At 36.7% G+C, this 18,284-nt stretch overlaps 1 protein-coding gene across 1 annotated transcript in view; it reads left to right on the forward strand.

Annotated features, from left to right (window-relative positions):
- The window catches only part of COL11A1 (collagen type XI alpha 1 chain), a 229,597-nt gene that overhangs the window by 168,410 nt on the left and 42,903 nt on the right, over positions 1–18,284 (forward strand). Inside the window, 5 exon segments of the mRNA XM_070367586.1 lie at positions 3,382–3,489; positions 4,407–4,460; positions 5,557–5,610; positions 6,125–6,232; positions 17,526–17,579. Of these exon segments, the coding sequence (XP_070223687.1) occupies positions 3,382–3,489; positions 4,407–4,460; positions 5,557–5,610; positions 6,125–6,232; positions 17,526–17,579 (378 nt within the window).

The raw sequence follows: 18,284 nt of genomic DNA on the forward strand, positions 1-18,284 counted from the left end.
TGCCAGATCCAAAACACAGTGAAGTCAATATATTGACCATAAATTGATTAGGCATTAGTAGGTGTAGGTACAAGGAAACATTATTTTCAGTTTCAAGAACATGTAAATATAATTGAAAAGAGAATGATCCAAGTCAGGATTGCAAATCTGGGAGTTATTTAGAATAAGTTTGATGTAGGAACTGTATTATTGAGTCTCCATTTGATGCAGTATTGAGGGAAGAGAAGAAAGATCTAGACTCTTTAGGGAAAATTGTAATGGTGAGAGTTCTGAAAGGATCCAGTAAGAGGGAGAGCAAGAGAGACTGTCTGTGAGTGATATGGAATATATCCAGTGGCACACTATCATGAAGGCCAAGAGAGAAAAGAGTTTCCTTTGTTGAATGTTGTAAGTGATCAAGAATACTCAAAGTTGAGAACAAAAGATAAGACAGACCAGGATTTGGTCATTGGGCATTCAAGACTTCAGGGTAATTGCAGTGGGGTTCAAAAAGAAGGTGGATGATAAAGGAGTGGAATAAGTGCATACAGAACACTTCAGTTAAGCCTGAGCCTAGAAGAATAAGGAGGCAGGAGGTGGTAGTACTAGCAAAATTGAATGCATTGCCTCTGGTTATTATTATTACTGTGATGCGGTTATATTTATCTCCCTGGAGAAGGAAATGGCAACCCATTCCAGTATTCTTGCCTGGAAAATCCCATGGACAGAGGAGCCCGGTTGGCTATAGTCCATGGGGTCGCAAAAAGTTGGACATGACTTAACTTTCACTTTCAGTTTATATTTATCTACTTAACAAATAATAAGAAATAATCAATGAAAAGTGAGGAAGTTAAGGATGTCAGAATAAAGTAACGTTGCTGGCTTTGAGCCAATAAGAATTGAGCTGGGAGCTCAGTTCTGTTATTTATTTTGTTCATTATTTGGGATGTTAACATCTCTAAACCTTTGTTTCCTTATCTCTGAAAAAAAAAATACCTTGATATTTTGTGATGAGTAGATGAAATTGTAGTTCTTTCACTTTGTAGGATCATCATAGGGTATAAACCAGAGTTTTCATCAAAATATTAATTAATAACTAGAAAATAAATGCATAAATTAGCTTTTGAATCAGAAGGAATGGATTTGGTGAATTAGAATAAAAGTTGAGGGTGTGGATAAGGCTAAGTTCACACAGAGTCAAACAAAGGACATGGGGATGATTAGCTAATTTTATCAGTGTTAATGTAATATTCAGCTATTAATATTGATGAAGAAGTAGAAGTAATGAAATAAACATTGCTTAAGGAGAGATCAGCGATGTTTCTGGTAGTCCTGTAGGTTATGGGCCAAGATATCCATAATAGGGGAGGCATTTACCATCTTGCAGGGTTATAAAATGAAGAATCTAAATTTAGATTGTTATAGATCTGTTGAAAGGTTATCCCTGATTCTACTCATACCAGGATCAAAAGAAATAAACAGCAGGTGATTCCTGGCAAGTGATTATGTGTACTATAATAAAGGCAGATAAGAATTAATCTGTTTAATTTATACATACTCTCATAGATTCAATTTTTGGAGTTCAGATTATGAAGGAAATTCAAATTAGGGAGAAATATCTGAATCAGTTGATGTTTTCAAAGTAGTGACATTCACTGTGAATAGCATAACACACTTTATAAGTGGAGATAGGTTTGTGACATTGTAATATTTAATTTGAATGAAATAAAAGGTCTCCAGTGTGACAATGGAGATATTATTAAATGATGATTATGACATAGTTTTGAAAAATGAGATCATATGGAACCCAATAAAGTAATAAACTTATAAAAGTTGTTTTATAGATATTTATTTTTGTCATTAAGCAATAGATTAATTCAATACTCCTTAAATGGCTACTGTGGGCCACAGGCCAGGAAGATACAATGGAATACAGAAACAGTTTCTTCTCTCACAGTTTATTGTCTGATGGAGCATTGGAAAATAATCAAAGAATCACAAAGTACATGTATAATTACAAACTCTGGTTAATGACATAAAGAAATGTACTGATATATATCAGATTATGACAGAAAGACCTCAGCTGGAGTCAGAGCCTTTCCTTGGACAGGGCATTGATGATGGAATTAAAAAGATGAGGAGGAATTAACTAAGTAGAGGGTCCTCCTAGGGGCATTCCAGGCAAATGAACAACACATGCTCAGGCCAAGTAACAGGAAGGAAATGTCATCAAGTTTAAAAAAAGATCTAGAGGAGTTGAAATACAGAGCAATGGCAAAGGGAGTAGAAACCAGGTAATAGGGAGACTGCACTAGCAGCTTGCTCTTTATCTTAGGAATGGTAAACAAGTAAATTGACTAAAGAATGTTGTTAAGATGATCTGTCTCTCCAGTTACAACATAGGAAATAGTTTGGAAGTAAGAATAGATGTGAGATAGGAAGGAGGTATTTCAACAGTTCAGAGGAAGGCTACTAGTATTTTGGGATAAGATATTAATGGTGGAGATAAAGTGAAGTAAATATATTCAAGAGATAAAACTTGGAAAGGAGGTGGTAAGGGATAGGGAAGCGGGTAGATAGTGGGGTCAGGATAATGTAAAGGCAGGAACTAACGACATGGATTCCCAGATTGTATAACAGGAGGAAAGATAGAACTACCAAATACAATAAAAAAATAACTCTGTGCAGAACTGATGAGGTCTTCACTTTTAGGAAAGGAATTTTTGCCATCTTCATTACCAAGGCTCTACTTTTTCAATTATACAATATACTTAAATTTTAAAAGAGGAAAATAATGCCACCGTCAAAAGATAAAGAAAAAATTTTAAGAAGCTAACAACCTTTTCATTCTGAATCAAAAGCAAGAAAATTGAAATACCAAAATCTAGAAAAATTCATGAAACATTTGTTAAAAATGAAAAACATCTACATATAAAGCATATTATAAAGTTGGGCATATGAGCAAATGCATTGTATGGTTTTTGAGGCCTACCAGCCACTGCCCAGCTATTTCAATAGCAATACAGAACAACATAAAGGGTCAGTAACATAAAGGGTCAGTTTTCAAAAACATTAAGCATCTGATTTTTAATATATAATGCTTGATTTGAAAATGTGTGGTTCAAAGGAAAATTCTATTGATTATTTTTGTTGATTGTTGATTATTTTTTATGAGATTCATAAATGGTTAGCAATGGTAGTGTTCTTAGTCACGAAATAATGTGGGATATTTCATGTTATTATTTGCTACTGAGAAAATGCATTTTGGGTGAAAATCAAAACAATTTCCTTGTTAAATATGGAAGCCAGGGTATGACTCTTGTAGCTTCACTTATAAATTATGAGTGGCAAATTCATAGGTTTCTTACAGCCAAGTAATGACTTGGTGGATTTTCAATGCAGGGAGAAAAAGGTCCCCAAGGTCCTGCAGGGAGAGATGGAGTACAAGGCCCTGTGGGTCTCCCCGGGCCTGCGGGGCCTGCTGGCTCCCCTGGAGAAGATGGAGACAAGGTGAGTACTCTTTATTTATGTTAGTACATACCATGAAAAATAAATTTTTTCTCAAAAATCCTAGATATAATCTTTCTTAAGATTAGATATAAAATCTAAAGATATATTTTTCAAAGTTTCAATATAGCTTTCTTGTGCTCAAAAGTTTTAATTTAGGGGCTTAGAATTAGAATTTTCCTGTGAAATAGTATGTGGGATCTAAACAAGACATGAACAATGGTAGTGAGAAAAATTAGCAGATGCCAAAAACTCTTATCTGTTTTTAATGTTTCTCAGATAAATGTGAAATTCGAGTAATTAGTTGTATACATTTAACCATGGTGTCTTGGATATTGTAGGGTTAAAATTTAAGAATGAGCTGCATACATCTTTGATAATCCTGTACTTCTCTATTTTTTACTAATATGTAAGTGGAGATTCTAAGATCTTGATTTTAAATGTATAGCTGTGTTGTGTTTGAATTGAATATACTTTCTAGCATTACTGTGAAATTATATAACAAAATTTGTTAACCAGTGTGCTGATAATGCATTATACTTTAGCAGTTGGAAAACTAGGAGAAAAAATAGATTGAAATTTGATTAATGTGTAATTATATTTTTATATAAATCAGTGTATTTCCATTATCAGTTTATACTGGTGTTATTTCAGATGACATTGATTTTGTGAATTGAAAATCCCCGCTGTAATATTCCTCAGAGTTCAGTTGACTTTTGTTTTTCTATATGCTTATCATATAGAAAATGATCTAGACAGCAATATTAGTCAATACAGCAGAGTGATCAGTAGGCTTTTCCAATTTAAATAGTGACATTAAATGCTAGCACATAATTTAGTCATAAGATGATAGTGATCATAATGCAATGGCAGGTATGGCATATTAGATATAAATTTTAACTCAAATATTTCAAATTCAGGGTGAAATTGGTGAACCAGGACAAAAAGGCAGCAAGGGTGACAAAGGAGAAAACGTGAGTTTCCTACTTCTTATTGAGGGGGATTATTAATTTAATTTCTTTTGCTATTAACTATGGATATTTCTTCATATTACTATTTCCTTATGTCTCCCTATAGTATTACTACTATATTACCTCTGCAGTAACTATTCAGTTTGAGATTTGGTCAATTCTAATAAAACCTCTTTTCAAAACTTTGTGTTAAGAAATGAAATAATTCAAACCTTAAAACCTCAGAATGAGACTAAACTATCTGCAGTTTTCCCCTCCATTGCTTTTACACTGTTAGTTCAAATACCATATGGTTTAAACACAGATAACATCTTTGTGTTGCTATGAAAAAGACACTGACCTAGTGGAAACCTGAAAGGTACCCTGGTAGTCCCTCAACCACATCTCCAGAGCCTATGCTTCAAACATTGTATCCAATGTGTGGCAGTTTTAAGGAAAAGAGCGGTACAATTCCATGACTCTCGTGTCTGGATCTTTTATAGTGCCTGATTGTAAAAAAAAAAAAAAAAAAAGAAAGAAAGAAAACAGTTAAGAAAATATGTTTATGCATGGAAGACTCATAAAGCTACTGAAATCTATTGCTTAAAATAAGGAGTTCTGGTTTACTGAAAACATAACACTGAATTTGCATGTGTTTACATATGAGAAAAATTCTAGGTTTTCATATATCCTTACTTTCTGTCTATATAGAATTCCTTACAACCTATTTTTCTTTTGGAAAATATCATATATATGAACTTTTTCATGTCTCTTTTTGACATATAGATATCTCACTAAAGAAATCTGGTATTTTGAAAATTTTCAAGTGTGAAACTTTGACATGATTTATAAATATTCGCATAGAAATCCTTTTTTAAATATCAACAGTATTACAGATGAGAATGTTTTCAATAACTGCCAGTTTAAAAGTGATTGCAAGTAAGCAACTCTGAGGCTCAAGAAGTAAAATAAATAATGGTTGACTGCACTAAATGCAAAAACATTTTTCTCCAAGAAGTGTATAGATGCTTAATAGATTTTGATCAATCAAATGTTCTGTACTATATAACAGGCTCTTCTGGCTTCAGTTTCAAATTTACAGATTTTTATCTCATTTCAGGGTCCTCCTGGTCCCCCAGGTCTTCAAGGTCCAGTTGGTGCCCCTGGAATTGCTGTAAGTGTTCCTCTTTGTTCAGCAAATCTTAAGTCCTTTCTGTTCTCTGATTAGATAGATCCATGAACTGTCACATAACCAGTCGATTTCATGTGGTAATAGGTTTGTTTGTATGCTTAACATTGAATCAAGTTTAAATTATCTAATATAGGTAGCCAAGTTGATCTTTATAAACAAAAAACACTGTGACATCATTGGAAGATAGCTAATAACCAGTTGGGAAGTACTTAATTTGTAGGAAATTCTGAACATTATTTTCCCTTGTTATGTAGCTCTTATTTCACTTGGTAAACATGAGAAAAATCAGAATAAGTCATATTCCATAATCAAATAATGTAAGCAAAACAAACAATGGTATATTTGCAGCAGATCATACAAATTTTACCTACTTATCACTTGGTTGCTTATAATAGACCAACTTTGATTAAATGAGGAATGATTATATTTTTATGATGTCTTATGGCAGAATCATGATTTTTTCCAGTTTGTGATCATTTGTCTTGGTCTTCTCTAGGGAGGTGATGGTGAACCAGGTCCCAGAGGTCAGCAGGGGATGTTTGGACAAAAAGGTGATGAGGGTGCCAGAGGTTTCCCAGGACCTCCTGGTCCCATAGGTCTTCAGGTAAGACGTTTTCTGCATTGCACATCCAGTCATTCCCACTTACTTCTCACAACAGGTTTTCTGGTGGATGTAAAACAAAGCAGAGGTGCGTTTTTCTATCTAGAAACTCGGATTTTAAGTATAATAACCATTTTACTTAAACATATATCTGAACTTTAACTGCTTTTTACCAATTACTATTAATTTTTCTGAAACTTCATCAGCCTTGGCTTCTGTTTCTGGAGATTATTTAGCCCCACCTTAGGTTTAATACTGCTTTTCTTCATTCTCATTGTATATGGAAAATGAATGACAAGCTTCTTTAAGTGTATATCGAAAAGCACGATGTTAGAAAGGTTCTTTCACATATCTCACAGCAGGAAAATTAGTACTCGAGATGGCTAGCAGAAACAAAGAGCCTTTTGAGAAATAGCAAACTGTCAATCACAACTGGGGCTTCTCAGGTGGTGCTAGTGGTAAAGGATCTTCCTGCCAGTGAAGTAGACACAAGAGACTGGTTCCATCTCTGGGTGGAGAAGATCCCCTGGAGTGTGAAATGGTAACTCACTCCAGTATTCTTGCCTGGACAATTCCAGGGACAGAGGAGCCGGTGGGCTACAGTCCATGAGGTGGCAGAGTCAGACACAACGAAGTGACTGACTGCACACATACACACACATACACAAGACTGTAGCTATTACAGAAATTGCCAACAGCAAATGTTAAGCAATAAGAGGTAAAATAGGCTTCCCTTCCCTGGTGGCTCAGATCATAAAGAATCTACCTATCATGTAGGAGATTGGGTTCTATCCCTGGGTCAGGAAGATTCCCCTGGAGAAGCGAATGTCTACCCACTCCAGTATTTTTGCCTGGAGAATTCTATAAACAGAGGATGCTGCCACACTACAGTCCACGGGGTCACAAAGAGTCAGGCAGGACCTCAGCGACTAGCACTTTCACAATAGGTAAAATAAACAAATAAACATTCAGTTCAGTTAGCCGCTCAGTCATGTCCAATTCTGCAATCCCATTGACTGCAACACTCCAGGTTTCCCTGTCCATAGCCAATTCCTAGAGCTTGCTCAAACTCATGTCCATGCAGTCAGTGATGCCATCCAATGATCTCATTCTCTGTCGTCCCCTTCTCCTCCTGCCTTCAATCTTTCCCAGCATCAGGGGCTTTTCCAATGAGTCAGTTCTTCGCATTAGGTGGCCAAAGTATTGGAGCTTCAGCTCCAATCATTTAAATAACTTAAATGATTAAAATAATCTTTAAAATAACTTCTTATATTTAGAATTATAATTTGTATTTTAGTAAACCCATTAGGACTGTGGCTCAGATCATGAACTCCTTATTGCCAAATTCAGACTTAAATTGAAGAAAGTAGGGAAAACCACTAGACCATTCAGGTATGACCTAAATCAAATCCCTTATAATTATACAGTGGAAGTGAGAAATAGATTTAAGGGCCTAGATCTGATAGATAGAGTGCCTGATGAGCTATGGAATGAGGTTCGTGACATTGTACAGGAGACAGGGATCAAGACCATCCCCATAGAAAAGAAATGCAAAAGCAAAATGGCTGTCTGGGGAGGCCTTACAAACAGCTGTGAAAAGAAGAGAAGCAAAAAGCAAAGGAGAAAAGGAAAGATATAAACATCTGAATGCAGAGTTCCAGAGAATAGCAAGAAGAGATAAGAAAGCCTTCTTCAGAGATCAATGCAAAGAAATAGAGGAAAACAACAGAATGGGAAAGACTAGGGATCTCTTCAAGAAAATCAGAGATACTAAAGGAATATTTCATGCAAAGATAGGCTCGATAAAGGACAGACATAGTATGGACCTAACAGAAGCAGAAGATATTAAGAAGAGATGGCAAGAATACACAGAAGAACTGTACAAAAAAGATCTTCACGACCCAGATAATCACGATGGTGTGATCACTGACCTAGAGCCAGACATCCTGGAATGTGAAGTCAAGTGGACCTTAGAAAGCATCACTATGAACAAAGCTAGTGGAGGTGATGGAATTCCAGTTGAGCTGTTCCAAATCCTGAAAGATGATGCTGTGAAAGTGCTGCACTCAATATGCCAGCAAATTTGGAAAACTCAGCAGTGGCCACAGGACTGGAAAAGGTCAGTTTTCATTCCAATCCCAAAGAAAGGCAATGCCAAAGAATGCTCAAACTACCACACAATTGCATTCGTCTCACACGCTAGTAAAGTAATGCTTAAAATTCTCCAAGCTAGGCTTCAGCAATATGTGAACCATGAACTTCCTGATGTTCAAGCTGGTTTTAGAAAAGGCAGAGGAACCAGAGATCAAATTGCCAACATCTGCTGGATCATAGAAAAAGCAAGAGAGTTCCAGAAAAACATCTATTTCTGCTTTATTGACTATGCCAAAGTCTTTGTGTGGATCACAATAAACTGTGGAAAATTCTGAAAGAGACGGGAATACCAGATCACCTAACCTGCCTCTTGAGAAATCTGTATGCAGGTCAGGAAGCAACAGTTAGAACTAGACATGGAACAACAAACTGGTTCCAGATAGGAAAAGGAGTTTGTCAAGCCTGTATATTGTCATCCTGTTTATTTAACTTATATGCAGAATACATCATGAGAAACGCTATACTGGAAGAAACACAAGCTGGAATCAAGATTGCTGGGAGAAATATCAATAACCTCAGATATGCAGATGATACCACCCTTATGGCAGAAAGTGAAGAGGAACTCAAAATCTGATCTGATCTGATCTGAAACCCATTAAGAAGTACTACGTTGTAAAATATTGTAGGCTAAGAAATTGTCTTTAAATATAGCTTATAACTGGGTTGTTAGGCAAAACATTGCATAGTAGATATCTGTCTGAGTTGCCTTTCTTCGATATGATGTTAACCGCTTCCTACAAACTGGAAACATCTGGCTTTCTTCTGCCACTTGTTTATTCAATACTTACCTAGTGATTCTCTAAAAGATCATAAAATTTTGTTTTAATGATATTTGGGTACATATGGATATTAGTTATGCCACATTAGCAATTTTATAAATGATTAAATCATCTAGTTCATAATAATTTTTAATATTAAAAGTACCTTCAGTTCAGTTCAGTCACTCAGTCATGTCTGACTCTCTGCGACCCCATGAATCGCAGCACGCCAGGCCTCCCTGTCCATCACCATCTCCCGGAGTTCACTCAGACTCATGTCCATCGTTTCGGTGACACCATCCAGCCATCTCATCCTCTGTCATCCCCTTCTCCTCCTGCCCCCAATCCTTCCCAGCATCAGAGTCTTTTCCAATGAGTCAGTTCTTTGCATCAGCTGGCCAAAGTACTGGAGTTTCAGCTTTAGCATCATTCCTTCCAAAGAAATCCCAGGGCTGATCTCCATTAGGATGGACTGATTGGATCTCCTTGCAGTCCAAGGGACTCTCAAGAGTCTTCTCCACCACCACAGTTCAAAAGCATCAATTCTTTGGCGTTCAGCTTTCTTCATAGTCCAACTATCACATCCATTCATGACCACTGGAAAAACCATATCCTTGACTATACGGATCTTTGTAGGCAATGTAATGTCTCTGCTTTTGAATATGCTATCTAGGTTGGTCATAACTTTGCTTCCAAGGAGTAAGTGTCTTTTAATTTCATGGCTGCAATCACCATCTGCAGTGATTTTGGAACCCCAAAAAATAAAGTCTGACACTGTTTCCACTGTTCCCCCATCTATTTCCCATGAAGTGATGGGACCAGATGCCATGATCTTCGTTTTCTGAATGTTGAGCTTTAAGCCAACTTTTTCACTCTCCTCTTTCACTTTCATCAAGAGGCTTTTTAGTTCCTCTTCACTTTCTGCCATAAGGGTGGTGTCATCTGCATATCTGAGGTTATTGATATTTCTCCCAGCAATCTTGATTCCAGCTTCTGCTTCTTCCAGCCCAGCATTTCTCATGATGTACTCTGCATATAAGTTAAATAAACAGGGTAACAACATACAGCCTTGACGAACTCCTTTTCCTATTTGGAACCAGTTAAGTACTTTATTAGTATATAATTATACGTTACATTATAAATATAACAACTATTGTTATAGCCCTCAATGGATGTCTACCAATGAACATAATATAATTTTCTACATTTCTTATTGCCAAAATAGTTTCTTTTCAACTTGGGTAGTATAAAAGCGTCATATCATATTTTCATTTAACTCTTTTATTCTTATTGTTGTCATTTAGTTGCTAATTTGTATCCAGCTCTTTGTGATCACATAGACTGAGGCCACCATGTTCCTCTGTCCATGGGATTTCACAGGCAAGAATACTGGAGAGGGTTGTCATTTCCTTCTCCAGAGATCTTCCCAACCCAGGGATTGAACTTGGGTCTCCTGCATTGGCAGGCAGATTCTTTACCTCTGAGAAAGCAGGAAAGCCCCATTTATACTTATTCAGATCAGATCAGATCAGTCACTCAGTCGTGTCCGACTCTTTGCCACCCCATGTATAGCAGCACGCCAGGCCTCCCTGTCCATCACCAACTCCTGGAGTTCACTCAGACTCACGTCCATCGAGTCAGTGATGCCATCCAGCCATCTCATCCTCTGTCATCCCCTTCTCCTCCTGCCCCCAATCCCTCCCAGCATCAGAGTCTTTTCCAATGAGTCAACTCTTCGCATAAGGTGGCCAAAGTACTGGAGTTTCAGCTTTAGCATCATTCCTTCCAAAGAAATCCCAAGGCTGATCTCCGTTAGGATGGACTGGTTGGATCTCCTTGCAGTCCAAGTGACTCTCAAGAGTCTTCTCCAACACCACAGTTCAAAAGCATCAATTCTTTGGCGTTCAGCCTTCTTCACAGTCCAACTCTCACATCCATACATGACCACAGGAAAAACCATAGCCTTGACTAGACGGACCTTTGTTGGCAAAGTAATGTCTCTGCTTTTGAATATGCTATCTAGGTTGGTCATAACTTTGCTTCCAAGGAGTAAGCGTCTTTTAATTTCATGACTGCAGTCACCATCTGCAGTGATTTTGGAGCCCAGAAAAATAAAGTCTGACACTGTTTCCACTGTTTCCCCATCTATTTCCCATGAAGTGGTGGGACTGAATGCCACGATCTTCGTTTTCTGAATGTTGAGCTTTAAGCCAACTTTTTCACTCTCCACTTTCATCAAGAGGCTTTTTAGTTCCTCTTCACTTTCTGCCATAAGGGTGGTGTCATCTGCATATCTGAGGTTATTGATACTTCTCCCGGCAATCCTGATTCCAGCCTGTGTTTCTTCCAGTCCAGCATTTCTCATGATATACTCTGCATATAAATTAAATAAACAGGGTGACAATATACAGCCTTGACGTACTCCTTTTCCTATTTGGAACCAGTCTGTTGTTCCATGTCTAGTTCTAACTGTTGCTTCCTGACCTGCATACAGGTTTCTCAAGAGGCAGATCAGGTGGTCTGGTATTCCCATCTCTTTCAGAATTTTCCACAGTTTGTTGTGATCCACACAGTCAAAGGCTTTGGCATGTCAATAAAGCAGAAATAGATGTTTTTCTGGAACTCTCTTGCTTTTTCTATGATCCAGCAGATGTTGGCAATTTGATCTCTGGTTCCTCTGCCTTTTCTAAAACCAGCTTGAACATCAGGAAGTTCACAGTTCACATATTGCTGAAGCCTGGTTTGGAGAATTTTGAGCTTTACTTTACTAGGGTGTGAGACGAGTGCAATTGTGCGGTAGTTTGAGCATTCTTTGGCATTGCCTTTCTTTGGGATTGGAATGAAAACTGACCTTTTCCAGTCCTGTGGCCACTGCTGAGTTTTCCAAATTTGCTGGCATATTGAGTGCAGCACTTTCACAGCATCATCTTTCAGGATTTGGAACAGCTCAGCTGGAATTCCATCACCTCCACTAGCTTTGTTCATAGTGATGCTTTCTAAGGCCCAGTTGACTTCACATTCCAGGATGTCTGGCTCTAGGTGAGTGATCACACCATCGTGATTTTCTGGGTCGTGAAGATCTTTTTTGTACAGTTCTTCTGTGTATTCTTGCCATCTCTTCTTAATATCTTCTGCTTTGTTAGGTCCATACCATTTCTGTCCTTTATCGAGCTCATCTTTGCATGAAATGTTCCTTTGGTATCTCTGATTTTCTTGAAGAGATCCCTAGTCTTTCCCATTCTGTTGTTTTCCTCTATTTCTTTGCACTGATCTCTGAAGAAGGCTTTCTTATCTCTTCTTGCTATTCTCTGGAACTCTGCATTCAGATGTTTATATCTTTCCTTTTCTCCTTTGCTTTTCGCTTCTTTTCTTTTCACAGCTATTTGTAAGGCCTCCCCAGACAGCCATTTTGCTTTTGCATTTCTTTTCTATGGGAATGGTCTTGATCCCTGTCTCCTGTGCAATGTCATGAACCTCATTCATCAGGCACTCTATCTATCAGATCTAGGCCCTTAAATCTATTTCTCACTTCCACTGTATAATCATAAGGGATTTGATTTAGGTCATACCTGAATGGTCTAGTGGTTTTCCCTACTTTCTTCAATTTAAGTCTGAATTTGGCAATAAGGTGTTCATGGTCTGAGCCACAGTCAGCTCCTGGTCTTGTTTTTGCTGACTGTATAGAGCTTCTCCATCTTTGGCTGCAAAGAATATAATCAATCTGATTTCGGTGTTGACCATCTGGTGATGTCCATGTATAGAGTCTTCTCTTATAAATAAGCAATGCTGAGCAATATATATCAGTATGTATGCTGGTGCTGCGGCTGCTAAGTCGCTTCACTCGTGTCCGACTGTGTGCAACCCCATAGGTGGCAGTCCAGTAGGCTCCTCTGTCCCTGGGATTCTCCAGGCAAGAATACTGGAGGGGTTGCCATTTCCTTCTCCAGTGCATGCATGCATGCTAAGTCACTTCAATCATGTCTGACTCTATGCAACCCTGTGCAGAGCAGCCAACCAGGCTCCTCTGTCCACAGGATTCTCCAGGCAAGAATACTGGAGTGGGTTGCCATTTCCTTCTCTACAGTTGTATGAGCAGCACATATATTTGAAAATAACAAGGCATTAGAAATTAGATTGCTGATGTATATATTACCATTCATTTTCTGCTTTTTCATTTAACTGATTATTCTGAATTCTATAAGGTTGTAATTTAGAAATTTAGTTCTCATGATTAAAAAAGGTGCCTTGTAACTTGTATTTACAAAATATTGTATTTTAAAAAGTCTTCATTTACACAGAGTAAGAAATATGATATTTGATGAAGGTGATTCAAGAAATCAATTCCCAAAAAAATTGATTATATTTTCCCAGAGTACCTCTTTAAATCAGGAATCTGAAAAGATGTTAATTTAATTACCATGCTCACAATTGTGTCTTCATCCTTTAATTGAGTCTTTGGGGCAGAATAGATGTTAGCAATTATATTAGACATTAATAATAATAATGTAGAAGTCTAGTTGCTTACTATTTGTCTCCATATGAAGAACACACATAGAATGAGAGTTCTTGGCCTGAATTCATTTTTTATTTCATCATTTAAGAGGTAAATGATTTTAAATTAACAGATCTTATAGCAGAATCTCTCTATGCATAAATTACTCCTTAGAAAAATGCTGGGACATTTGAAAACTGATTAATACTGGAGTGCCATTTTGCACATTTAGTTGCTGCAAAAAAAGGATTTGACTCATTGTGTTTCTACTGATTTCAATAATAAGAACATTCTGTCTAAACTTGGGGCTTCCCTGGTAACTCAGTTGGTAAAGAATAACCCTACAATTCAGGAGACCCCAGTTCAATGACTGAGTCAGGAAGATCTGCTGGAGAACGGATAGGCTACCCACTCCAGTATTCTCTGGCTTCCTTTGTTACTCAGCTGGTAAAGAATCCGCCTGCAATGCAAGAGAATTTGAACTATAATCAAACTTCATAAAAAGAGATAAATATTTCAATATTTTTCTATTGGGTGGTTTCTACTGAACTAATATCAAGAATAACATATGCATAAATAAAATGGCAATGCAGACTAGGTGTGTTATAGAAATACAAGACAACTATGAACTAATATTTATATAACATTCAATTTGGAAATCACAAATCAGATGCACTATATACTACAGTTGGTGGGATACAAGGAATGTGATTGTTAATTTATGTAGTGTTTATAAGGGCTTAATTATGTTTACATTGTAATGCTTAATACTTAAGGAAATGGGCTTAAACTGAAACGTTTATTTCACCTGTGTTAAAAATCTACTTGTCTTTTTAAGAATTTGAGTTTATGTTCTCCATCAATGAATTAGAATCTCTTTGGTTGTGGATCTTGGAATCTAAAATTTTAGTGACCTCTTTTAGATTATCTTTAAGCGGGATAAAACTGGAAACACTACCTGGCTATTTCCTCCCAGGAACTTCTCTAGTAATTCTAGAAGCTAGCATCAGTTGACGATAACCATTTGGCAAGTACATATGATAGGCTATTTTCCTAGACATCTAACTTACAAAATGAGAAAAAATAAATGAAATTCTGATATATGTTATTATAAATCAGTAATTAAGATTTCCTTATACAAATGAATATACAGAACATTAAAAAATTTACAAATATACTCAGTAAAGTATCCTCTCGCCAAACTGAAAGTCATATGGAATTGGTATATCACAAAAACTATTTAGTGGCTTATTACCAGCATTTAAAAACTGAAATATAACAAGATAAGGATAAAAATATCAAATATCATCATTATCTATTCAAGATTACTTTTTTCTTTTTTAAAATTAATTTATTTTAATTGGAGGCTAATTACTTTACAATATTGTTTTGGTTTTTGCCATACATTGACATGAATCAGCCATGGGTGTACATGTGTTCCCCATCCTGAACCCTCTCCCACCTCCCTTCCCATCCCATACTTCTGCATCATCCCAGTGCACTAGCTGTGAGCACCCTGTCTCATGCATTGAACCTGGACTGGCGAACTATTTCACATATGATAATATAGATGTTTCAATGCTATTCTCTCAGATCATCTTACCCTCGCCCTCTCTCACAGAGTCCAGTAGACTGTTCTATACAGCTGTGTCTCCACTGTCCCACATATAGGGTTATTGTTACCATCTTTCTAAATTCCATATACATGCATTAGTATACTGTATTGGGCCTGGCGTGCTGCGGTTTGTGGGGCCGCAAAGAATTGGACACAACTGAGTGACTGAACTGAACTGATACTGTATTGGTGTTTTTCTTTCTGACTTACTTCACTCTGTATAATAGGCTCCAGTTTCATCCACTTCATTAGAACTGATTCAAATGTATTCTTTTTAATGGCTGAGTAATATTCCATTGTGTATATGTACCATAGCTTTCTTATCCATTCATCTGCTAATGGACACATGTACACCCATGGCTGATTCATGTGAATGTATGGCAAAAACCCACTACAATATTGTAAAGTAATTAGCTTCCAATTAAAATTAATTAATTTAAAATATAAATTCTATATTTCATTAAAATCTCTATTTTTCCCTGGTGCTCTGCCAGTTGTTAGAGACAAAAGATTGACCTGAAAGAGCAATGTCCCATGAGTTCAGTTCAGTTCAATTGCTCAGTTATGTCCAATACTCTGTGACCCCATGGACTGCAGCACACCAGGCTTCCCTGTCCATAACCAACTCCTGAAGCTTGCTCAAACTCATGACCATTGAGTTGTTGATGCCATCCAACCATCTCATCTTCTGTCGTCCCCTTCTCCTCCTGCCTTCAATCTTTCCCAGCATCAGGGTCTTTTCCATTGAGTCAGTTCTTCACATCAGGTGGCCAAAGTATTGGAGTTTCAGCTTCAGCATCAGTCCTTCCAATGAATATTCAGGACTGATTTCCTTTAGGATTGTCTGGTTGGATCTCCTTGCAGTCTGAGGAACTCTCAAGAGTCTTCTCCAACACCACAGTTAAAAGCATCAATTCTTCTGTGCTCAGATTTCTTCATAGTCCAACTCTCACATCCATACATGACTACTGGAAAACCATAGCCTTGATTAGACAGACCTTTTTTGGCAAAGTAATGTCCCTGCTTTTTAATATGCTGTCTAGGTTGGTCATTGCTTTTCTTCCAAGGAGTAATCGTCTTTTAATTTCATAGCTGCAGTCACCATCTGCAGTGATTTTGGAGTGCTCCAAAATAAAGTGTCTCACTATTTCCATTGTTTCCCCATCTATTTGCCATGAAGTGATGGGACCGGATGTCATGATCTTTGTTTTCTGAATGTTGAGTTTTAAGCCAACTTTTTCACTCTCCTCTTTCACTTTCATTAAGAGGCTCTTTAGTTCTTCTTCAGTTTCTGCCATAAGGGTGGTGTCATCTGTGTATCTGAGGTTATTGATGTATCGCCCAGCAATCTTGATTCCAGCTTGTGCTACATCCATCCTAGCACTTTGCATGATATATTCTGCATATAAGTTAAGTAAGCAGGGTGACAATATACAGCCTTGACATCCCATGAGTATAAGTATGCAAACAAGTGGTACAATTGTGTTTTTAAGTATACAATTCAAATGTGTACAAAGTATTATAAAAGAGGAAATATAAACAGATATGATGAGGGGAACTAGGAAAATCAAGGGGGAGTACAGTAATTTTTTTTGCTGGCCCATAAAGATAGGGCCAGGTGAAATCTGAGTGCAGCTGCTCTGATTTTATTCAATAGCATAGAACCTCTCCTAAAGCAATTACACTGCAATTGAACATAAAGGAAATAGATTTGAGTAAATAAAGGAAGTGTAATATATCAGGTCTCATGGCCTTATGAGTTTTTAAGATCCAGAACTGGAATTAACAGGTCAAGAGATCAGAAGATATTTGTAACCCTGGACATATGTTGGATGGAATATTTATTTTCAAAGGAGTTTTGTCTAACTGTTCCTATCTATAAAATCCTCACCGGGAAGAAGTGTCCTAAAATAATTTGGAACAAGATTTTTCAAAAACATTTTTACAATGTTAATTCCATATACTACTCATAAAAGATAGAGAAAATGATTAGGTATTCATAAATTCCCAGAACAAATCATATATTTAGTTCTTGTAATTGAAATCAAAAGTATAATACTATGCAAAGCATGAATTTTGTGAATGTACATATATGATTCCCTAATATTTAGTCAATATTTGCATTATGTGTATTTTGACAGATGATAGTTTATGAGTCTTAATTCCACATTCTTATTTAGCTATATTTAACTTTGAATTCTATATGAGAAATTGGACAAATATTTCTTTTTAAATACATGAATGAATTTTACTGTTTTTCTATTTATATTTTCTTAGGGTCTTCCAGGCCCACCTGGTGAAAAAGGAGAAAATGGGGATGTTGGTCCCATGGTAAGTTTTTATTTTCTAGAATTGATGTATATTGTGAATTTCCACATCACTAGTATCTTTCTCAAGGCTTATTAATATAAACAAAGTAGTCTTAGAGGTTATGACTTTTCAGATTGTTGGCTCCCTGTTCCTCACCCAGACTTGCACCTGCCACTTTTAAAGTTTCTCGCACTGTCTTGACTATTTCTCTATCTTTCCTTTTTCTCTCTTCAGAATAATGTTGTGCACACATATGGCCTTTTTTGGTTGATATATTGTTATATCTGTTTTATTTCTCTGTGTATATATTGTTGCTGCTGCTGCTAAGTCGCTTCAGTGTGTCCAACTCTGTGAGACCCCATAGACAGCAGCCCACCAGGGGCTCCCCTGTCCCTGGGATTCTCCAGGAAAGAACACTGGAATGGGTTGCCATTTAAACTGCTACACTTTGTTTTTTTTTTTTTTTACACTTTGTTTTTTTTTTTTTAGTCTTTAGCTTTAGCTCTGGCCTTTGATGTGAAACAGGTGAATAATAGATAATTGTTACCCAGGATTTGGGTAACTAACAAATGTTAACATACTATTAAAAATTAATTACCCTTTAAAACAAATTCTTAATTTAATGAGGAATTTTATCTTAATCAAAATGCTTTGGCCTAATAATATTCAATTATTGATTCTGGATTTTTGCTCTAAATTTAATATTTCAGCTAAAAATTTAAAATA

This window comes from Bos mutus, chromosome 3 (assembly GCF_027580195.1).
Source record: "Bos mutus isolate GX-2022 chromosome 3, NWIPB_WYAK_1.1, whole genome shotgun sequence".
NCBI classification, from domain to species: domain Eukaryota; kingdom Metazoa; phylum Chordata; class Mammalia; order Artiodactyla; family Bovidae; genus Bos; species Bos mutus.